We start from the raw sequence: 23,759 nt of genomic DNA, 5'->3' as shown, positions 1-23,759 counted from the left end.
GTTTAGCTATTCTGGTGGGTATGTAGTCATATCACATTGCGATTTTAATCTGCATCTCATGAGTCATCATGCTATTGCTCCACTTCCGATGGACCATCTACACTCCAGAACTCCTTATGAAGAGAGGCTTTGTCAGGCCTGCACTGCAGGTTGGCTTCTCTCTCTGCCCAATCCTGCTGTCACCCTTTTTTTCCCCACCAATGTTGATCCTTAGTAAGTACAGCTGCTCCTCAACTTACGATGGGGCTCTGTCCCAACAAGCCCATCGTAAGCTTGAATATTATAAGTCAAAATGCATTTAACTTAAACCTGCCTACCTTAAACGTGCTCAGAACACTTACATTAGTCTACCGTTGGGCAAAGCCATTTAACACAAAACCAATATTGTAATAAAGGATTGAATATCTCATGTAATTTATTGAATACTGTACTGAAAGTGAAAATAGAATTGTTGCGTGGGTACTCAAAGTATGGTTTCTACTGAATGCCCATCACTTTTGCACCATCTTAAAGTCGAAGCATTGTTTTTTTTTTTTTTTTTTTTTTTTTTTTTTTTTTTTGAGACGGAGTCTCTCTCTGTCGCCCAGGCTTCAGTGCAGTGGCCGGATCTCAGCTCACTGCAAGCTCCGCCTCCCAGGTTTATGCCATTCTCCTGCCTCAGCCTCCCGAGTAGCTGGGACTACAGGCGCCCGCCACTTCGCCCGGCTAGTTTTTTGTATTTTTTAGTAGAGACGGGGTTTCACCGTGTTAGCCAGGATGGTCTCGATCTCCTGACCTCGTGATCCGCCCGTCTCGGCCTCCCAAAATGCTGGGATTACAGGCTTGAGCCACCGCGCCCGGCCCTGAAGCATTGTTAAGTCAGGGACCGTCTGTGCTCTGCAGGCCAAACTCTGTCAGTGTCTCCTTCTGAAGAATCCAGTCTGTAACAATTTGCCTGTTTCTACCATAGTTCCTACAGCTGTCTCAATTACTGTCATGTACAGTATGTTTTAACCTATGAGCTTTTGTCAATGAACACATATATATTTGTTTTTCATGACACCATAAGGTAGCAAAAATCAATCTAAGTCCTACAAATGGTATTGTAATATGTTTGTTAAAGTTATGCTTTAAAGCTTTAAGTTATATTGTTATGTTTTCTTGGAGAGATTACAGTATGAATGATATTTATAGTGCAATTTCCCCCTCACTGCTTTTCTTTTGCAAAAGTATCTTAGTTATCCCCATAGATTACAGTTCCAAATAAATTCCAAAACCAGCTCATCAGTTTCCCTTACAAAATTCTGTGGAGATTTTGGTTGGAAGTCACTGAATTAATAGGATAACTTGGGGAGAACAGATATCTTTATAAAATTACATTTTCTCCTTTCTTTCTTTCTTTCTTTCTTTCTTTCCTTCCTTCCTTCCTTCCTCCTTCCTTCCTTCCTTCCTTCCTTCCTTCCTTCCTCCTTCCTTCCTTCCTTCCTTCCTTCCTTCCTTCTTTCTTCCTCTTCCTTTCTTCCTTTCTTTTTCTTTTTCTTTATTGTTGAGACAAGGTCTAACTCTGTCACCTAGGCTGGAGTACAGTGGTACAATCTTGGCTTACTGCAACCTCCGCCTTCTGAACTCAAGTGATCCTCCCACCTCAGCCTCCCCAGTAGCTGATACTACAGGTATGCACCACCATGCCCAGTTAAATTTTTTTGTATTTTTTGGTAGAGACGGGATTTTGCCATTTTGTCTAAGCTGGTCTTGAACTCCTGAGCTCAAGTGATACAGCTACCTTGGCCTCCCAAAGTGCCGGGATTACAGGCATGAGCCATCGTGCCTGAACTGATCTTTCTAACACATGAATTTTCTATGGCTTCCCAAAGTCAAAATCTCTTCTTGGCATGATACATTTCCCCTACCCAGCTGAACATGCTCATCTCCCCGCATTGGTTCTTCACATTCTCTTCAACTTAAAATGGCTTTTTCTGACAAATCATGTCTTCTTGCCTATGTACCTACTATTTCCTCCGTGTAAAACTCTTCCTCTCCTTCTCTCTCTCTCACCTCCTCACTGTCTGCCATGCTTCTATTTATTCTTCAAGTTTCCACTCAAGAATACCTCTGATATGAACATTCCCTCGAGACAGGCCTCTGCTCCTTCTTCCCTGGCCCCTTTGCCTGTGGATAGCCCTCCACATTGCACTAATGACATCGAATTATAATTTGTCTCTGTGCTTATTTGTGAATTAATTAAGCAGAAATTTTTCTTAAAATTAGGGATAATGTCTGTTAATAATTTTCATTCTCAGCACCCATCACAGCACCCAGGGCTTGTTTGGCACTCAATGCATACTTGTTAAATGCATACATATAATGTACAAATGCATAAGTAGTGCAATTATGGGCGTCTGGCAGGCAAAGTGGACAGATATTTTGTTACAGGGCACTCTTTCATTTGTGCTTTTAAAACTGCTGTGGTGATGATGTGAAAGGCTGGCCTTGTTTTAGTGCAAATTCTGATTTAATTATTTTCTTCTGACTTGCAGGTAACTTTCTTTTCCTGTTTAATATGACTGATATATTGGTACACCATGGAATAATATGTAGCCATAAAAAAGAATGAGTTCATGTCCTTTGCAGCAGGAAGCCATCATTCTCAGCAAACTATCACAGGAATAGAAAACCAAACACTGCATGTTCTCACTCATAAGTGGGAGTTGAACAATGAGAACACATGGACACAGGGAGGGGAACATCACACACCAGGACCTGTCGGGGGGGTGGGGGTAAAGGGGAGGGAGAGCATTAAAGCAAATACCTAATGCATGTGGAGCTTAAAACCTAGATGACAGGTTGATGGGTGCAGCAAACCACCATGGCACGTGTATACCTATGTAACAAACCTGCACGTTCTGCACATGTATCCCAGAACTTAAAGTAAAATTAAAAAAATAAATTTTACACATATATTGAAATACTGGGATGACTACTCTTTTAAAGCTTAGTTACTGAGTTTTTGATTAAACAAATGCAATCCAAAAGATACATATTAACATGTCTTTCTATGTACCAAGCACTGTCAGGCATTTGGAAAACACGTCCTCCAGATTGAAAGGAGTCAAGAATTGTTCCCCAAATGTCTGGAAAATAATTGTTATCCAAATGTAAATGTGCATGAAAGAGAAAAATGTAAAACTCAAGGCAGTCAGCAAAAGGGCAAGTTTTCATTGCTACCTTTTAGATTCGGAACACTTGATTAAAGTGAAGGGATGTGAGAAGAACCATGGGGAAAGGCTATCTGCTTAATGAAAAATAATAGGCATCAGCATTTTCTCCCTCAAAGCTGGGGTGAGCTATGAAAGCTCTTCCTCGATAGCTGCCTGGGGACTTTCAAGACATTTTATAAAGTTATTTTTTTCAAGAGGTTCCTTTTTTCCTGCAGAGGCCACAGTGAAAAGTGTGAAAAATCTATAGAGAAATTAAATGAAGTAACCTACAGTTTTTTAAAGTAGAAAGTGAGAACAGAAATAGTGGGAAAAGGCCGGGTATGGTGGCTCATGCCTGTAATCCCAGCACTTCAGGAGGCCGAGATGGGCAGATCACCTGAGGTCAGAAGTTCGAGACCAGTCTGGCCAATACAGTGAAATCCCGTCTCAACTAAAAATACAAAAAATTAGCTGGGTATGCTGGCACACACCTGTAATCCCAGCTACTTGGGAGGCTGAGGCAGGAGAATCGCTTGAACCCTGGAGGTGGAGGTTGCAGTGAGCTAAGATTGCACCGCTGCACTCCAGCCTGGATGACAGAACAAGGCTCCGTCTAAAAAAAAAAAAAAGAAAAGAAAAAAGAAATAGTGGGGAAAAAAGCTAACACTTACTAACACATAGCTAACAACTACTGAGCATCTATTCTGTTCCAGGCACTATAATGGATATTTTAAATGCATTCTCTCATTTAATCCCCATAAAAATCCAGTGAAGGAGGAGCTATGATTTTAATGACAGGGAAATTGTGGTTCAGTATCATCCTATGTAAGGTCATGCTTAAGTGGCTAACTCCAGAGCTAACTCTCTTCACTGTTTCACCAGCTATCTACTATTTGAAGCATGCATACCACAAAAGAGAAGTTTTCTATTCTTTAAAGACTAAAGCCTGAGCTACGGCAGACAGCCTGGGAACCCTCTGCCCTTGGTGCGACTGTCCTGATACAATTCATTTGTCAATAACATGTAATGGGTACCTGCTGAATGCCTGGATCTGTGCTCGGTGCTGGGGCACAGAAAGGACAAAGCCACCGCTTCTAACCCAGAAGGAACCGGTGGTGGCCTAGACAAATAAACAAGGGCAACACCATGTAAAAGAAGGAGTTGGCAGGGTGGGTTCGTCACAAGGATCAAACCTCGACAGAAGGAAAAGATAGCTATTCCACAGTGGGCCTGTGGGGATGGGGACCAGTGTAGGCTGTTCAAATGAAAACATAAAGTCAGGATGAGAAGCAGCAGGCTCTGGAATGACTATTTCAGCCACTCCTGGCTGAGGGCTTCCCCTAATATCCCAACGAAGAGGATTTGCTAAGCAAAAGCTGGAGTGTCTGGTTGTTAGCTTATGCTGATTTAGTCATCCTCACTTCCTATTAAATTTATACAGCTCTATGTGCAAAGAATTTTGCCAGGTATTACTCACCATCAAGTAGTCATTCAATAAATATTTATGTAGTGCCCACTCTAAGCATTGGGAATACGAAGGTGGACAGGATAGACAACATTCCTGCTCTCCCGGAGCTCCCATTCTACCAGTGGAGACAATTAACACGTAGCTAAAAAAAATAGATAAATACTGTTATGATAGTATTTATTTTTGTTATGATGAATTAATGATTGCTATGAAAGAAATAGAGTTGGCTGATGGAGAGTAACTGGGGAAGGCCTCTCGGAAAGAGTGCTCTAGGAATCACTACTGAGGAGTGACATCTAAGTGGAGGTCCTGATGGGAGTGAGGCAGCCATGCCAGCAGCCGAGGGAAGAGCATTTTGAGCATAGGGAACAGCAAACACAAAGACAGATACTGAGGTGGTGTGCTTAAAGCTGGAGGGTTTGTAGACCTCATTCTCCTGCTCTGATGCCTGAGACCAAGCTCTAGGCTCGTGTTTTATAATGGAGTTGTAAGAGGGTCTTATTGCTATTTTGTATGCCAGCAATAAATGGTGTAGCAATAAATAAATGTTTTCATCTTCTTGGAAAAAAATTCACATTGTGAAACTTACAAAGGGCTCATAATTTGCATGTTAATAGAAAAATAAGGCCAAGGCATAGTGGCTCATGCCTATAATCCCAGCACTTTGGGAGAATGAGGTGGGAGGACCAGTTGAGGCCAGAAGTTCAAGACCAGCCTAGGCAGCATATGAGACTCCATCTCTACAAAAAATTAAAAATTAGCCAGCTGTGGTAGCATACATCTTTAGTCCCAGCTACATGGGAGTCTGAGGTGGGAGGATCACTTGAGGGAGGATTACATGAGCCCAGGAGTTTGAGGCTGCAGTGAGCTATGTGCCACCCCCGCAGTGTAGCCTGGGTGACAGAGCAAGACCTTGTCTCAAAAAAAAAAAAAAAAGAAAGAAATGTAAAGAAAAACAAACAAACAACCACAAGGAAAAAGAAGATACAGGGCTACAAGAGGCATCAGATGTTAATATCATCTAATCCAACTCCTCATTTTAGATGAGAAAATTGAGGCCCAAAGGTAAGATAAAATCACATGGTCACATGGCAAGATAGTGGCAGACCTGAGATTAGAACTCCAAATGTGAGAGTATTCTTTCCTTAACAGGTAAGGGATGAAATGTGTATAACTGGCAGGTACTCAAACTATTTGTATTAATCATTTGTTTTTAAAATGATGAACCCAATTTTCCTCCTTTTGAACTTCTCCCACTTAGTTTTCCATCTATTTTGAAGTTCTTCCAAATTCAGTTGTTATAAAGCAAACCAACTTTGATTAAGGATCCTTCTACCCCAAAGTCGAAATCAGGGTGTGTGACATCATTTGGCCACCAGAGGGCACTGAAGTCTCCTATTCAGAGTAGATGATCTTGCTTCTGATACACAATTCCTACTGAGTAGCCTGAGAAGTTGGCTGACTATTAGGAGGCTGGGTTTGAGAAGGGAAGTAGCGGTGGGACTTTGGCTCACACACCTGTTGCCCACAGCTGCTCACATGACTGTCCAACAGCAGCTGAGTGAAATTACTTCACCTCTGTTACACAACTCAGCCTCACAGGGCCAGGTGTCTGCCAGAGCCAGCTTTACAAGATGACAAACTCTTGCACTAACACCACCATACAGTCTTTATAACAACAATTACAGTGGAAATTTGAGGCCAGGCCAAAAAGATTAAGACTTGCTCCAAAAAGATGTGACCAAAGCTTAAAGTCATGAAGAATGGAAGCCAGGTGCTATGAGCTTATTTACCAGTTTCTAGAATAGCAGAATCAGGAGCACCCCTGAAAGAATGAGACAGGTCATCTTAGAAGAAGCAAAAGGAATGTCCCTTACATGGAGCAGGGAAGGGCAGCAGGGGCAATAAATTCATGAAACCACTGACCCCAAGCTTTATGTCTTAACAGGTCCTGAACTGGTAAGTTCAAATTTATAGAGTCAATAATAATTTAAGTGTACATTTAAAATAACTAAAAGTATAGTTGGATTGTTTGTAACACAAAGGATAAATGCTTGAGGCAATGGATACCCCATTTACCCAGATATGAGTATTATGCATTGTATGCCTGTAGCAAAATATCTCATGTACCCCATAAATGTATACACCTAAGTACCCACAAAAATTAAAAATTTAAAAATAAGTAAATAAAAAATTTGTAAAGGTCTTGAACTTTTGGGTTTCTGCCTAACTTTACTACTAGTGTAAGGGGGCCCCTTGAGATTTCAGCACCCCAGCATTTGTTAGTGACTGAAATAATGAAACTTCTGATTAGGCCCTTGCTTGCACATGTTAACAACTCTCTTTTTGCCCAATATCCCTTGTTCCTACAACATAATCATAAACTCCTGATGTACTGTATCTTTCTCAAGCAGGAGGAGATAACTTCAGGGTTACGAAAAAGTTTGCAGGAGGAATAAGTCCTTTGAGGTACATTGTGACCAGCTTCTGACGCCCAGAAATCTGATTGTTCAAGGAATTATCTGAGATTGAAGAAACACAGACTTTTTCCCTCATTCCCTGAAACTCCTCCTCCCCGACTCTCTGGCCTCATAAAGACTCTCTACTTCTTCTTTTTGTAAAGGCGGATTTGAGAGATCTTGCCCTCCCGCCTTCTCGCTTTGGCCAAATCGAATAAACGTTTATCTCCAAGCACCTATATGTCAGTATTTGCTTGACCCTCACTGTTCTTTGGAGCTGATGGTAAATTCAACAGAAAGAGGCGCATGGGTAGAAAATGCAGCATTTCCTTTCAGATGCCAGATATTCATCTCCAAAGGTATTAAAAGGAGGGGTGTGTGCCTGTGTAAAGAGGCTGGTCTTTTCCTAGCAGTACCACTTCGGCAAGTTGCTGAATTTCTTCAAGCCTTTCTTTTTCCGCCTGTCAAACAAAACAAAACAAAACAAAACAAAACAAATATCCCATTTAGGACAAATTCACAATAAAGAGGGCGGGCGGAGCGATTGGAAGGTGGATGAACCAATCGCGTCTCCTGCAGGTTGCGGAACAGCAGAGGGACCCCGCCCCCTGCATTGTGCTTAGCTCTAATTGGCACATCGCGGAGAGGCGGGGCCTGGGCGCGCTGGGTTCACGCTGGGTCGCTGCAGGTGTTGGGGCCTGGGACTCTGCCTGGAGACACCGCCATGGCCGGTCTAGCCCGCGGGTCCGCGCGCGCCCTGCTCGCCGCCCTGCTGGCGTCGACGCTGTTGGCGCTGCTCGTGTCGCCCGCGCGGGGTCGCGGTGGCCGGGACCACGGGGACTGGGACGAGGCCTCGCTGCTGCCGCCGCTACCACCCCGCGAGGACGCGGCGCGCGTGGCCCGATTCGTGACGCACGTCTCTGACTGGGGCGCACTGGCCACCATCTCCACGCTGGAGGCGGTGCGCCGCCGGCCCTTCGCCGACGTCCTCTCGCTCAGCGACGGGCCCCCGGGCGCGGGCAGCGGCGTGCCCTACTTCTACCTGAGCCCGCTTCAGCTCTCCGTCAGCAACCTGCAGGTAAGCTGCGGCCCGCGGCTTCCCCAGGCGGGCTGTGGGCGGGGCGGCCACCGAGCAAGCCTTCACCTTGGCCCAAATTCTTCCCAGGAAGTGGAGCGTGGCTCGAACGTCTGCCGCCTCTCTGCAGCGCTGGCGGGTGGGCGTTGCAGCGTCCCGGATGTTGGGCAACTAGGTACCAGGAATTTGGCACACGCCCCTGCGACTGGGCCACGCACCTGGGGTATAAATTCTCTGCCAGCAGCCCGAGGACTTCTCATCCCTGAGTGGTCCTGAGTCGTCTTGGGGCACAGTGTCTCTTTTAACTGTGCTCGTATTCTTTTCTTTTTTTTTTTTTTTTGAGACGGAGTCTCCCTTTGTGGCCCAAGCTGGAGTGCAGTGGCGTTATCTCAGCTCACTGCGACCTCCGCCTCCCAGGTTCAAGCGATTCTCGTGCCTCAGCCTACCGAGTAGCTGGGATTACAGGTGCGTGCTACCACACCCGGCTAATTTTTGTGTTTTTAGTGGAGGTAGGGTTTCACCATGTTGGCCAGGCTGGTCTCGAACTCCTGACCTCAAGTGATCCACCCGTCTCGGCCTCCCAAAGTGCTGGGATTATAGGTGTGAACCACGGCCCCCGGCCTGGGCTCCTATTCTTAAAGGTTTTACAGGGCATAGAGATTGTTGGGTATTTAAGCACTTTAATATGTGACTTCAGGGTTTCTTGCTCTCTCTTACCCTTCCCGAATTAAGCTTTTCCCTCCTGCAGCAAGAAGCTGATGTACAATATCGTGGACGATTACAATGATTACTGCAGTCTTTAGGCCTCCACAGGCATAGTGGCTCCTCAGTAAGATGCAGAGCTAATTGAAGGTCCATCTCTTCCTCGCCCTTTGCCCACCTTCTGGTGCAGGGCCACACTTACAACTCTGGTGGACCTCTGCTGTCTCAGGGATGGGGTCACAGACACGGCTTGGGAGGCCGGAGACGCAGAGAGTCCAGGAACGAAACCTGATTTGATGGAGGGTCTTTTTGACAAAGCTCTCACATTTGAGTTCAACTCTGAAAGTACAGCGTTGTTGAAAAAGACAGGACGTTAAGAAACTGATGCTTGATTCATCACTTTTCCATTCGCCTTCCATTCATTGTCTCTTCTGTTAATTATTTGAAGTAGGTATTATATACCCCATTCTGCAGATGAAGAACTTGAGGCCTACCTAGGTTAAGTAACTTGTTTAAAGCCAGCGGGCAAACCCCTAGTTTCATCTCAGGTTCATCTTTCTTCATACCACATATCCCAGGCTGGCGGCCCATCAGCTGAATATGTCCTACAGACTAGTTTGGCCCACACAAGTTCTGTTTTGTTGTTAATAAATTTGAATTTGTGACCAACATTTTAAAATTTAGATTTTACTTTAAAATGTAAATCTCTAACTTTTCTTGAAAAATGGGAAGATCCAGTGACACTGTGGGCCTGCATTCTCTGAGCCAAAACAGAAGCAGTGCCCCCTTTTAGCTAAGGCGGATACACCCCAGTTCACCATTTTCTCATTCCCAGCCCATTCCACACCTCTAGGCATTTGCTCAAAACAAACTCACTCCACTCCATCAGCGGTGCTCAACTTTGACTGCAAATCACAGTCACTTAAGAAGGCTTTAACAATGGGATGCCGAGGTATTTTATTGAAAACACATTTTATTTTAAGACAACACCCCTTCCCCCCTGCCCCACAAACCACTCCCTGATGATTCTAATGGGGAAGGAGGGAGGTTGAGCAATACATAATCATATTTAAATTTGTGAGGTGACCAGGGAGTTGCTGGTATTATTGTCCCCATTTCAGAAGTGAGGAAACACAGACCCAGAGGTGCAGGGACTTACCCTGTGACCAGCCAGCTAATGGCTGTCAGGTAGGACTTTAGCCCAGGTATTTCATGTTTCTAGAAACAGATAGGACAGTGGCAAGAAACCTACCCAGGGCTTCAGGTTTCCATGATGGCAGTGAAAAGTGGCCACGTCAGAATTTGTCTGACTTGGTTCCATCAGTTAGCCAGTCAAAGTTTCTGCTTTTTTCTTTTCCTTCTTCTGACCTCCAGGGTGCTCTACATTTCTTCTCTGACAGGGGTGAAATCGTTCAGAAGGAACAAGAAGACCTAGGTTTGGGACCATTTCTCACGTGTAAAATGCCTGTCCTCTGTAACTTAGAGATAGGTTGTGAACCGCAAATGGACTTACCACTGGGATGTGTCTTTTGTCTGTCTCTTTCTTTGTGGCGTTTTTGTATAGTAAATGTCTGTAGGACAGAGTTGCTGATGTTAGCTTGTAGCAGGACCATGTTTGGCTGCAGAGCCAGTGAGTCAGAAGGGAAATCTTGGGGTTTGATTATCTGTACTAAGACCTCTTACTCTTAGCCCCCCTTCCGTTTTGGCATTCTTTTCTTGTGATGTGCCCTTTGTGTTCTCGTCACTCTTGATTTTTTTCTCTGACCCACTAAAATAAGTATCCCTCAAAGTCAGTTTCCTACTCTTGTTCCCTGTAATGATCCTCAGAAGATTGTATACACTCTCATTGTGTACACTCTCTTCTAGTCCTTACTAGGACTCACTTCCAGATGTGTGTCCATTTCTGACCTTCACAGTTTTCTGTATTTCTGCTTGCTGTTCATTTTTACTTCATTAGTTTGCCACCACCTCAAATTCAACATGTTTAAATCCAGTCCTTTCTCTTCCTCCTGAAACCAGCTGCTTTTGATCTTCTGCATTTCTGTTAGTGGAATTACTGTTTTCTCATTAAACCCAGTTGGTTCTCACTGCCTCCCCAAATCCCTCGGTTCCCAAGTCCTGACAGTTTTCTGTTGCCTTCTTTGCCTCTGTCCTTGCCCCTTACTCTTTATTCCTGCCACCTCTTCCTTAAGCTTATCACCTCATGCCTAAAAGTACTAGAACAACTCTTACATAGTCTTCCTGTCTGCCCCATCCACTTTGCCTACCCAAATAGATTAACAAAAATACCTGTCACAGCGTCGCCCTCTGGCCAGAAACCTTTAACAACACCCAGCTGCCTAGAGCTGCGGAAGAGTTACCTGGAATGTTTGTTTAAAATGCAGATAGAGGCCGGGCGCGGTGGCTCAAGCCTGTAATCCCAGCACTTTGGGAGGCCGAGACGGGCGGATCACGAGGTCAGGAGATTGAGACCATCCTGGCTAACATGGTGAAACCTCGTCTCTACTAAAAAATACAAAAACTAGCCGGGCGCGTTGGCAGGCGCCTGTAGTCCCAGCTACTTGGGAGGCTGAGGCAGGAGTATGGCGTGAACCCGGGAGGCGGAGCTTGCAGTGAGCTGAGATCCAGCCACTGCACTCCAGCCTGGGTGACAGAGCGAGACTCCGTCTCAAAAAAAAAAAAAAAAAAAAATGCAGATAGAGGCAGGGTACGGTGGCTCCAGCGTGTAATCCCAGTACTTTGGGAGGTCGAAGCGAGCGGATCACCTGAGGTCAGGAGTTTGAGACCAGCCTGGCCAATATGGTGAAACCCGCCTCTACTTAACTGGGTATGGTGGTATGCACCTGTAGGCCCAGCTATTTGGGAGGCTGAAGTGAGAGCATCACTTGAGCCTGGGAGGCAGAGGTTGCGGGGAGCTGAGATCACACCATTGTACTCCAGCCTGGGTGACAAGAGCTTGATTCTGTTTCTAAATAAATAAAATGCAGATAGAGGACAGCTTGGTGGCTCATGCCTGTAATCCCAACACTTTGGAAGGCTGAGGTGGGAGATCACTTGAGTCCAGGATTTTGCTCCCAGCCAGGGCAACATAGTGAAACCCCACGTCTACAATAATTAAAAAAAACATTAGCTGGGTGTGGTGATGCACACCTATAGTCCCAGCTGCTCAGGAGGCTGAGATGGGAGGGTCACATGAGCCCTGGAGGTCGAGGCCACAATGAGCCATGATTGTGCCACTGCACTGGGTGACTGGGTGACAGAGTGAGACACTGTCTTAAAAAAAACATTGCAGACCAGGTGCGGTGTCTCACGCCTATAATCCCAACACTTTGGGAGGCTGAGGCGGGCAGATCACAAGGTCAGGAGTTCAAGACCAGCCTGGCCAACATGATGAAACCCTGTCTCTACTAAAAATACAAAAATTACCGGGCGTGGTGGCACACACCTGTAATCCCAGCTACTCAGGAGGCTGAGGCAGGAGAATCGCTTGAACCCAGGAGTTGGAGGTTGCAGTGAGCTGAGATCGTACCACTGCATTCCAGCCTGGGTGACAGAGCAAGATTCCGTTTCAAAAAAAAAAAAAAAAAGTTGCAGTTATCTGGGTTGGGAGTGAGGCCTATTTCAACATTTTAACCCAAATCAGCATTTTAACAAGCTCTCCAGGCAGGTGGTTCTTCAAAAACACTGCCTAAGGCTGGCCTACAAATTACTATCTAGACTCCTTAACTTGGGTTTGAGCCCTCTCCACTTCCAACCCCAGCCTCCTCCTGTAGGAAAGCCCCTCTTTCCAGCAAATCAGGTTTCTTGGTACTCTTTATCAAGTCTTAGGCTCACCCAGTTCTGTGTTTTTTGCAGTCAGCATCTCCTCTCCCTGTAATACATCCTCCCACCTTCTATCCTGGTTTTGAATGTATTATAAAGCCCCTTATAGTTCCTCTATCACTCCAGTCTATGCTGGATGTACACTTTTGTTTATGTCTGCCTTTTCAACCAGATTCTAAACTCACAGAGGCAGTTTACCTGCGTATCCCCCTCCCCCTTTTTGGTCTCCTGTGGTGCCTTGCCTAATAGTTTCTAGACAGTGACTATTTGGCTAAATGATTTCAAAGAAATCTCTTTATGACTCTCTGTTCTGATGGATCACTGTGAAATGGCACAATTCTCCACACAAGACACTTAGAGCTTAAAGAGCTAAATAGTCTAAAATGGAATGTGTGAATTTTGCTATCATCTGTCAACAATGCCTTTTATGAAGTCGATTTCTGAATAAGAAGGCATTAAGAATTTTACTTGTGTTACTTTTTGAATGTGGGATAAGACTTACTGTTACTGAAGCAGGAATGAACAACTTCTCCAGTTTTGAAATCACATGACAGTTTCTGCTAATGTAAGATAACCAAGCAGCATGATTCAGCTACTTTCTTGCTTAAATCGCATAGTTAGCCAGTTGAGCAACTGTGGTGTATTAGAGTTTATGGTTCTGTATTAGAGTTTAACCCTTTAAATCTTTCAGTGAAGCCTATAGAACTTGAATTTGGGTGTCACTATAATTATAATTCTTCTGATGAATATAGATTAAATTCAGGGTTTCAGAAAAAGTATATTGAAATAATTTTTACCAAGTCAGTTAATTTTAAATATGAAACTCCCCCACCCCTTTGGGGAGTGGTCAGGATACTATCCAAGTATTATTTTCCCCTGAGTGGAAGGTGATGTTTTACAATTCATTGTTTCATGGAAGACCAGTCAAGTTCTAGGGACATAATGTATGCAACTTTTGAAATTTACTACCTCTCCAGAAACCATATTTCACATGAGAGGATCTTCATTTTCTCTCTACAGGAGAATCCATATGCTACACTGACCATGACTTTGGCACAGACCAGCTTCTGCAAGAAACATGGATTTGATCCACAAAGTCCCCTTTGTGCTCACATAATATTGTCAGGAACTGTGACCAAGGTAAGTAGTTATCCTACAGGAAGGGAGATAGTTTCAGAACACCATCGTATTCACAATGAAAGAATAAATCTTTTTTCTTTTGAGACAGAGTCTCACTCTGTCTCCCAAGCTGGAATGCAGTAGTGTGATCTTGGCTCACTGCAACCTCTGCCTCCTGGGTTCAAGCGAGTCTTGTGCCTCAGCTTCCCTAGTAGCTGGGATTACAGGCACGCATCACCACACCCAGCTAATTTTTGTATTTTTAGTAGAGATGGGGTTTCACCATGTTGGCCAGGCTGGTCTTGAACTCCTGACCTCAAGTGATCCACTTACCTTGGCCTCCCAAAGTGCTGGGATTACAGGCGTGAGCCACCATGCCTGGCAGAATAGATCTTTTGAGAGTGAAATGCAGTTGATTTGTGAATGCCATGCCCAGTCAGGACATGTTCTATTCTAATAGGTGAAGTAATTCCATGAAAACCAAACGTTTTAATAAGTTGTTTTCATATAGGTGTCAAATAAGATATGAGGAAAATGAATGATTTTCTGAAACCAAGCAGATGTAACCACTATGAAGCTCCTGTATATAAAGTTATTCTTACTAAAGAACATCTGGTTGACCAAAGCCGTCTACTCTCCATTACATTTTACATTGGTATAATGTTTTTTCATGTCTGGACTCCATGTCTCCATATTTTAACAGTGGCTTAAAGCAGAGAAAACATATTAAGTAGGGCAACCAGAGGACTGTCCGTTACTGAAAACTGGAAGTGAATTTAGTTTGGATCACCTGCTGAAGGGAAGAGGTCAAATACAATCTCAGGAAGAGCAGTGGGCACGGTGTCAGGAGCGCTGATCTGATTATCCAGCCAGCAGATTTGATTTTTGACCGTGTCAATCATTAATGACAAGTGTTATTTATGGTCTGAAAATTCTTTGTGGATGCATCTCTGTAGCTGAGTGTCCTTCACTGGCAGGAAAAAGATGGAGGAGCAGCACATGCTTTTGAGTTCTGTTATGTGGCTTCCAAACATTTTTATCCTTCAGTACATTCATCTGTATGTTTAACATGTCCATGTTATGGGGTAAATATGCTAGACATTACATGTCTTAGGCACCAGTAATGTTACAGTACTTAGTGCTGGTTATTCTAATAGCTCAAAATGCCTTTTTACCAATGGAAGTTGGTATTATACTTACAGTGGTTTCCCACTTTGTTATATCTGTTTTCACCAACAATTGAAATCTTTATTCTCTGCATTCTTTACATTTCCTTTGTTTTCTCTTGATTCCATAAGGTTAAGACCACGATTTACAACTAAGTAAACTCTTAGGATTTGTAGAATGCTAGAATCACACATTCTTTTTTTTTTTTTTTGAGGTGGAGTCTCGCTCTGTTGCCCAGCCTGGAGCACAGTGGCACGATCTCGGCTCACTGCAAGCTCCGCCTCCCAGATTCACGCCATTCTCCTGCCTCAGCCTCCCAAGTAGCTGGGACTACAGGCGCCCACCACCATGCCTGGCTAATTTTTTGTTTTTTTGTGTTTTTAGTAGAGATGGGGTTTCACCGTGTTAGCCAAGTTGACCTCGTGATCGCCCACCTCAGCCTCCCAAAGTGCTTGGATTACAGGCGTAAGCCACTGCGCCCGGCCAAATCACACATTCTTAACAAATGAGAAAATGAAGTGTTACTGCTATAAGAATGTTTATTTCATGTATGTCCTTTAGGTGAATGAAACAGAAATGGATATTGCAAAGCATTCATTATTCATTCGACATCCTGAGATGAAAACCTGGCCTTCCAGCCATAATTGGTTCTTTGCTAAGTTGAATATAACCAATATCTGGGTCCTGGACTACTTTGGTGGACCAAAAATCGTGACACCAGAAGAATATTATAATGTCACAGTTCAGTAAGTACTTATACATCTTTCACCTGAGATTGGTGCCCTTACAGCCATCCTCAGCCTTCTAAAGCAAGGGGGGTTTAACCATTTCATGTACCCTGGACCCCCTGGGCAGTCTGGTAAAGGCACTGACCACTTCTCAGAATAATGTTTTAAACACATAAAATACATAGAATTAAAAAGAAAATCAACTATAATGAAATACATTTATAAAAATATTTGTAAATGTGTGATGTAATAATTCATTGTTTTATTAATATATTAAATATAAGATCTAGTAATGCATCTATTACTTTTTCCTTTTTTTTTTTTTTTTTTTTTTGGTTGAGACAGAGTCTTGCTCTGTCGCCCAGGCTGGAGTGCAGTGGCCCGATCTCAGCTCACTGCAAGCTCCGCCTCCCGGGTTTACGCCATTCTCCTGCCTCAGCCTCCCAAGTAGCTGGGACTACAGGCGCCCACCACCTCGCCCGGCTAGTTTTTTGTATTTTTTTTTTTTAGTAGAGACGGGGTTTCACTGTGTTAGCCAGGATGGTCTCGATCTCCTGACCTTGTGATCCGCCCGTCTCGGCCTCCCAAAGTGCTGGGATTACAGGCTTGAGCCACCGCGCCCGGCCTTTTTTTTTTTTTTTTTTTTTTAAGACAGAGTCTTACTGTCACCCAGGCTGAGTGCAGTGGCACCATCTCAGCTCATTGCAGCTCCACCTCCTGGGTTCAAACAATTCTTGTGCCTCAAGCCTCCCGAGCATCTGGGAATACAGGCACAGACCTCCACACCCAGCTGATTTTTTGTATTTTCTTAAAGACAGGGTTTTGCCATGTTGCCCAGGCTGGTGTCTAACTCCTGAGCTCAAGCAATCTGCCTGCCTCAGCCTCCCAAAGTGCTAGGATTATAGGCATGAGCCACCGTGCCTGGCCTTTTCTGTGCTTTTAAAGTAGTGAGGATTGAAGATGATATTTTAAGACATCTGTAACACCTGTAACATGATATGAAAGTATCTGTGATTTCTCTATTTCTGTTGGAGGCAGTCACAGATATGCTGTCACCCTGTGGTTTATTCCCTACATTCATTATTGAAGGAAATGATACATTTCAGTTAGAGCCTAATGAAAATGAAAAAAAAAATTTTTTGAGCCAAGTTCATAGACCCCCTGAACTCTGTCTACAGGCCTGGATACCAGGTTGAGACTCCATTTTAAGGCTGTGCTGGTTGGACCCTGGACAGAGCCCAGTTATGACCCATGATGGCATTTTCTCATGAGGCTTAGACTCGGGTGCTCCTGGACTGTGAACGTCCTTCATCTGAGTCTGAGCAAGTAACCCCATCCCATCAGCCCCAGCACTGCGGATGCCTGTGGGGATTGTGGTTTATTCCACCAAGAAGTGCTTGGAAGGGAGGAGGCTGAGACAAACGAGGCCGTGGGAGAAAATGAAGCCCAGGACCTAAAGACAAAGGGAAAGGAAAGAAGAGTGTAATCAGAGTCTTTGGAGTTAGTTCAGGGTTCAAATGAAGGAATACAAGGAACTGGTGCTTCTCTCAGGTGACACAGGGAATTCTGGCATATCTGGGGAGGTGATAAGAACAGTAACAATAACAGCTAGTGTCCATTGTTTATTACTGGCTGGCTGCTGTACTGGATACTTTTCATGTGTTAACTCATTCCATTCTCACCGCATCCCTATCTTGCGCAACCTTCCACTGCAACAGGTAGGTGCTGTTTTTCTCATGTGTGAAATGGAAAGCTGATGCACAGAGACAAAACTGGACTAAAGTCTTGCAGTCAGGAAGTGGTGGTGCTGGGATTCAAACCCCGGCATTCTTGCTCCAGAGCCATCACCTGACTTCTGTTCATGATGCTGTACTTCTCCTCTGGCTGCCTCACTGGTAGCTGGCCAGGCTCCTAACTCAGTGTAATTTATAATGCACATTCTGCTTGTAATGATTGACTGCTGTTTCAGGAGATTATGGTGATGATACTAAGGTAGACTTGTAAGTTGTAGGTCATTTGAGGGCTTAAATTCTTAGCATTTATTTAATCTGTGTCTTTTTCAATTGTAGAACAGTTCCATGTTGAACTATTGACTCCCTACCATGATTGGAAATTTCTTGACAGTGAAGCTCAGTTATGTTTTGTTTCTATTTTTAAAACATTCTGAGCAGGGCCTAGGACAGTATGTGTCACAGAGCAGGTGTTTAGGAATGATTGTCTGGCTCATTACTTGAGGCAAACACTCTCACACTCTGTTGGGATAAAGAATCCGACAGTCCTGGCACTTGTTTTGCTGCTGTGCATGCAGGAGAGGCACGGGCCTGTGATTGTCTTCTGGGCTGGCGAAGCCATCTGACTTCGTAGGAATAGAGGGGTAGCAATTACAACTTTATTCCCCGGCAACAAATTATCAGGATGACTGTTAAGAATGACAGGCCTGCTCTTTGAAGTTACAGTTTACTTTCACAGGACATCATATCTGTAGCGCAGTTATCTTTGTATAAATAACATGCCCAAAGGCAGTGCCTGGTTTAATAACAAAATAAAACTGTTTTCCCGTAAGTCTTCACACTGAATAAGTGAGTAAAACAGATACTTTTGAGGTTCCCACTTTATTATGCAGACAAAGAAGCACTTTTCTGCGGCACGGAGATAGAACATTATTTCCTTGTCCTGAGAGGAGGCCCAAAGGCTAGAGCAGGATGTGACTCTTCTGAGGCAGTGCACCAGACCCTGAGGGATGGGCAGTCTGCTAGGAGTTGTCCATCACCAAGTCTAGGAGTACCCCCACTAATCCCACCCACCAGGTTTGCCACCAGAGCTGTTTAATAGTCCAGGGAGTGTACAGTGATATCTGTGAGGACCAGAGCCCCCATCTTCTTGGGGAACCACTCACAGGGGCCTCACAGGCATTCTGGAGCTTCCCCCCCTTGGCAGGCACTTTACTTGGCTTGTCCAGATGGGTTTTGGAAGTTATCATTCCTCCAAATACCACAAAGCCCTCTGCATCTGAAATCTATTTCACACAGATGGAGACTGCCACTTGTGAGAGCTGATAAGGAGCTTAACTGAATGTGGTTTGCCTCATTGGACTGTTGGGTGAAGACCCCGTGAGCATGTTTGCATGCTGAGTGGAAGGCTTAAATGTCTACACGAAGCATTTGCAGGCACCCTGGAATAAGCAGTTCTTTTTTTTTTTTCAGACAGAGTCTCGCTCTGTTGCCCAGGCTGGAGTACAGTGGCGCGATCTCGGCTCACTGCAAGCTCCGCCTCCCCAGTTCACGCCATTCTCCTGCCTCAGCCTCCTGAGCAGCTGGGAGCACAGGCTCCCGCCACCACGCCCAGCTAATGTTTTGTATTTTTAATAGAGGCGGGGTTTCACCGTGTTAGCCAGGATGGTCTCGATCTCCTGACCTCGTGATGCACCAGCCTCGGCCTCCCAAAGTGTTGGGATTACAGGCTTGAGCCACTGCGCCTGGCCAATAAGCAGTTCTTATAAACATAAGCATTGCTTCCGACCACTATTAAGTCTGGACAGCAGCATGTTTGTGCTAAGCCTCATTTTATCTCCTCTGGCGCACATCCAGATATTTCCTAGCAAACACACAGGTAACAAAAGGTCATGGATTACAGACTTGCCTAGTCTTGATACTTAGAGATGGATTTCCTGGTTGGTGGCAGCAGGAAGGGGGAAAGTTCACCTCCCAGCTGGGGTCAGTATCACTGGGCAATGGCTAATCACTGCTTTTCTGCCCTGATGTTCAGGACCCCTTCTGTTCTCCACTATTTTTGTCTTTAAACCTTCAGATATTCTTAAATGAGATAATAGCAGCAGCCACGGCAATGGCCTGCTTCTTGCTACATCCTAGTGGAGTTCATCAAAGTGTGTCAGAATCATACTTGGAAAGGAGGGTTGCTTGTTAAAATGAAGATTCCTAGGCCCTACCCTCAACCTATTGAAGCCAAAACTCAGGAATCTGCATTTTAACAAACCCAAGCAGTTCTTTAGTATATTCTGGTGGCTGAAATGAACTCAAAATCTTATTTTAGATCAGAAATTTTATCTAGTCCTTCCCTAGGATGAATTAATTTTTAAAATGTGTTAACTCAGTTTAACAAAATAATTCTTCCTCTCTGTTCCCCTTTCTAGGTGAAGCAGACTGTGACGAATTTAGCAACGCTTATGAAGTTTCTTAAAGTGGCTCATACACACTTAAAGGGCTTAATGTTTCTCTGGAAAGCATCTCAGAGCATTAGCCAGTTTTCTGTCACATGCTGGTTTGTTTGCTTGCTTGTTTACGAATAGAGTTGACCTGTTACTGGATTTCTTGGAAGATGTGGTTGCTACTTTTCTCATATTTTGAAGCCATTTTCATAGAGAAATATCCTTCACTATAATCAAATAAGTTTTGTCCCATCAATTCCAAAGATGTTTCCAGAGGTGCTCTTGAAGAGGAGTGAGTACCAGATTTAAATTGCCCATTGGCATTTGAAGGTACTTGAGTATGTGTTCTTTATTCCTGGAAGCCACTGTGCTGGGTAGAGTGCGTCACTCACCACAGCTGCCTCTCGAGCTGTCTGAGCCTCGTGCAAAAGAGTGGCCCCCATTATGGTGCGCCTCAATAAATCTTGCCTAGATAGACAATGATGAAACTCAAATGGAGCTTCCTACTCATGTTGATTTATGTCTCACAATCCCCTGGGTATTGTTAATCCAACATAGGGTGAAACTATTACTGATAAAGAACTTTTTGAAAAACTTTTTACACTCTAAAGTGATACTCAGAACAAAAGAAAGTCATGAAACTCCTGAATTTAATTTCCCCACCTAAGTCGAGACTGTATTATCAAAACACATGTGCACACAGATTATTTTTTGGCCTCAAAACTGGATTACAAAAGAAAGAGGAGAAGAATATTTTGTGTGTTACTGGTATTCTTTTATAAGTAAAGTTTACCCAGCATGGACCAGCTTCAACCAGGGACAAAATCCCCTCCCAAACCACTCTCCACAGCTTTTTAAAAATACTGCTACTCTTAACAATTACCTAAACCTTCCTCAACTGCTCCAAATCTCTTAATAGCTTCTAGTGCTACTACGATGTAAGGTCACCAGAGGGAAGAGAACATAGCATTAAAAGAATCACATCTTCAGAAGAGAAGACACTAATATTATTACCCATATACATGATTTCAGAAGATAAGATTCCTCTTAAAGAGGAAATGTCAGGAATCAAGCCACTGAATCCTTAAATGGCAAAGAGAAAAGTTGAATATGAGTCATTGTGTCTGAAAACTACAAAGTGAACTTAACTGAGATCTAGCAAACAGGTTCTGTTTAAGAAAAATAATTTATACTAACTTCAGTAAAATGGACTTCTTATTCAAAGCATCAATAATTAAAAGAATTATTTTAATGAAATGTGTTGGATTTGTTTTCTTAAACATAGACATGAATATTTATTATACTTTGTTTTATTGTCTGCCATCGAAATAGCATGCTCCTAAATCAGTCACTGGCTCTTTCGAAACCTGAAGTGAGTAATACCACTCTTTCCAATTGGCAAAAAGCTCGTATGTCCTAAAATTCTGGGCATGGCCAGAATCTAACCTTTGTCACAGGTTTTGCCTCAGAGATTTGGTTGCCAGTGTACCTTGTGATAGAATTAGGTTGAGGGCTGGCTGGGCGCAGTGGCTCACGCCTGTAATCCCAGCACTTTGGGAGGCCGAGGCGGGCGGATCAGGAGGTCAGGAGATCGAGACCATCCTGGCTAACACAGTGAAACCCCGTCTCTTCTGAAAAGAAAAATACAAAAAATTAGCCGGGCGTGGTGGCGGGTGCCTGTAGTCCCAGCTACTCGGGAGGCTGAGGCAGGAGAATGGCGTGAACCCGGGAGGCGGAGCTTGTAGTGAGCCCAGATTGCGCCACTGCACTCCAGCCTGGGCGACATAGCGAGACTCCATCTCAAAAAAAAAAACAAAAAACAAAACAAAGCAAACCAATTAGGTTGAGGGCAGCTATTTGGTTTTCTCCCTTTACCCACTTACTAAGTTTTTTCTCCAGCATTTGGAACCACATAGATATATATCAACATTCAGGTAAGATGCAGTTATCATACAGGGTAAAGTCAACCAGTGTTTCACAGCAGGCGCTGCAGATTCTTTTATAATTGAATGTGCCAGAATATGTCGCTGTTAATATTCCAGTCAGCCACTAGGGGGCACTGTGGACTACTTTTTGTGCAGGTGTGGGTTTCTTACACAGCCAAATTAAGGCCCTAAGAATGATTCCCTGGGCTGGGTTAGGAGCTGGAGTAAATGCAGCTCAGAAGGGGCAAGAGGAGAAGCATTTACTGCTGCTGCTAGGTTTGCTGCTGCTGCTAGGTTTTCCTGGTCTTATCACTCCCTCCACACCATGTGTTTCTACATCAGGCTTCTGGTCCTCTTGCACCCCACCTGCTGCAGAAGGAGAACAGATTCCTGGTCTCAAACAGCTAGGAGATGCGTGTCTTAGACTGGGTTGGGGAAGGGGAGTCAGCCTTGGTGCAGAGGGCAGGACAGGCCCTGATAGAGAAAGATAAAAGTGGAAAGAGGCAGTGGCTCAGGAGCCTGAAGCTACAGAGTCCAGACAGCTGCCTTTGGCAGATGCTGTCTTGGACCATCGATCTACACTCAGCTGGTCAAGGCCATTTGTCTTTACCGACCATGGCCAATAATCATAGTTTATTCTGTCTTTTAGTCTAGGTTCAAAGACCTTGGCAGGTATGTGGGGGAGTGGAGAAAAATATGAAATGTGACGAGGTTCAATGAAATAAATGCATCAGATATTCTGAGGAGATTACTAGTGTGATGTTCCCTTCTTAGTAATATTTAGACTGAAGATCACAGAGTAACTGAAAAGGAGACTACTTTCTTTTAATGGAGCCTAGTTTTCGGTTTCGGTACTGAGGAAATCATGCTCTGGGTAATGCTAGTTGGCCAGTGTTTCCTAGGGGAGTTCCAAACTGTCACTTCAAAACCAAGTGTTCTATCAATTTTCATTAGAAAAGACAATTATAATTTAATTATTTCTTTTGCAATTAAGGGGGGTACAAATCAATAAAATGTAAAGTTTTTAGTTTTTAAGATTTATTGTAAGACATAGGAAATGTGGAGAATAAAAAGTTTGAAATTTTTTTTTTTTATTTTTTAGTAGAGACGGGGTTTCACTACAGGCGAGGTGGCGGGCGCCTGTAGTCCCAGCTACTCGGGAGGCTGAGGCAGAAGAATGGCATAAACCCAGGAGGCGGAGCTTGCAGTGAGCTGAGATCCGGCCACTGCACTCCACCTGGGGGACAGAGCGAGATGCTGTCTCAAAAAAAAAAAAAAAAACAGTTTGAAATTTGTAACCTCACCAACCAGTGTGGCTGCTAGTATTTTGAGTGTGTTTTCTTGGGAGCGATGTTTAAATGTAGTCAAGATCTGGCTTTTTAATGATTGTGTATCAGGCTTCTTTCACTTTATCATAAAAAACTGTGTTCCTAGAAGCCATTCACAAGGATGGCTGAGAATGGCTGCAGAATGTTTCATCAGATCAATATAAGCAGACCACCAAATAATGGTCTGTCTTGGGACTCTGTTGCTAGTGACAAGAAACCCAAGTGAAAGTTGTTCAAGCAAAAAGAGTTCATTGATCTTACATTATTCAGAACTTGGCCTTCATTTCGTGGCTCCTCTTTCTGCCATGTTGGTTTTGATTGCAGCCAGCAATCTTATGGCAAAGAGGATGTGTCCTTCCTAGCTGGGCCCTAACCGTTCCTGAATAATCACTGTGTCTGGGAATGGGGTACCCTCTGTGGCCGAACTTGAGTAGTGTATCTTCTCCTGAAGTTGCGGGTTCACTCGGCACCATCAGAATCACAGAGACTGGGAGAATGTAGAAGGGGGACTCCTGCAAGGAAAAGGGTGATTATGCGAACTGAAGGAACACTGAGCAGGCAAAAACCAAAGGCTATTAGCATTTTCTCCAGTTTTTGCACATTTAGGTTACTTTCAGTTTTTTCC

At 44.0% G+C, this 23,759-nt stretch overlaps 1 protein-coding gene across 2 annotated transcripts; it reads left to right on the top strand.

The window, feature by feature from the left end:
- Window positions 1-7,745: 7,745 nt before the first annotated feature.
- On the top strand, window positions 7,746-21,138 carry CREG1 (cellular repressor of E1A stimulated genes 1). Of its 2 annotated transcripts, XM_033200715.1 has the most exons (4): window positions 7,746-8,181; window positions 13,723-13,842; window positions 15,550-15,734; window positions 19,867-21,138. In XM_033200715.1, the coding sequence occupies exons 1-4, from the start codon at window positions 7,828-7,830 to the stop codon at window positions 19,868-19,870; spliced, it is 663 nt and encodes a 220-aa protein (XP_033056606.1). In that variant the 5' UTR covers window positions 7,746-7,827; the 3' UTR covers window positions 19,871-21,138. The 2 variants fall into 2 exon arrangements, with proteins under 2 accessions (XP_033056606.1, XP_033056607.1); XM_033200716.1 differs by lacking the exon at window positions 15,550-15,734.
- Window positions 21,139-23,759: the final 2,621 nt, after the last annotated feature.

This window comes from Trachypithecus francoisi, unplaced genomic scaffold (assembly GCF_009764315.1).
Source record: "Trachypithecus francoisi isolate TF-2019V2 unplaced genomic scaffold, Tfra_2.0 Lachesis_group5, whole genome shotgun sequence".
NCBI classification, from domain to species: domain Eukaryota; kingdom Metazoa; phylum Chordata; class Mammalia; order Primates; family Cercopithecidae; genus Trachypithecus; species Trachypithecus francoisi.
The sequence above is the reverse complement of the archived record's forward strand: the minus strand, read 5'-3'. Positions and strand labels throughout refer to the sequence as shown.

Coding starts and splice junctions, on each gene's coding strand:
- CREG1 (XM_033200715.1), top strand. CDS start 7,828: ATGGCCGGTCTAGCCCGCGGGTCCGCGCGCGCCCTGCTCGCCGCCCTG. Junction 8,182..13,722: donor TCTCCGTCAGCAACCTGCAG/GTAAGCTGCGGC, acceptor TTCTCTCTACAG/GAGAATCCATATGCTACACT. Junction 13,843..15,549: donor TGTCAGGAACTGTGACCAAG/GTAAGTAGTTAT, acceptor TATGTCCTTTAG/GTGAATGAAACAGAAATGGA.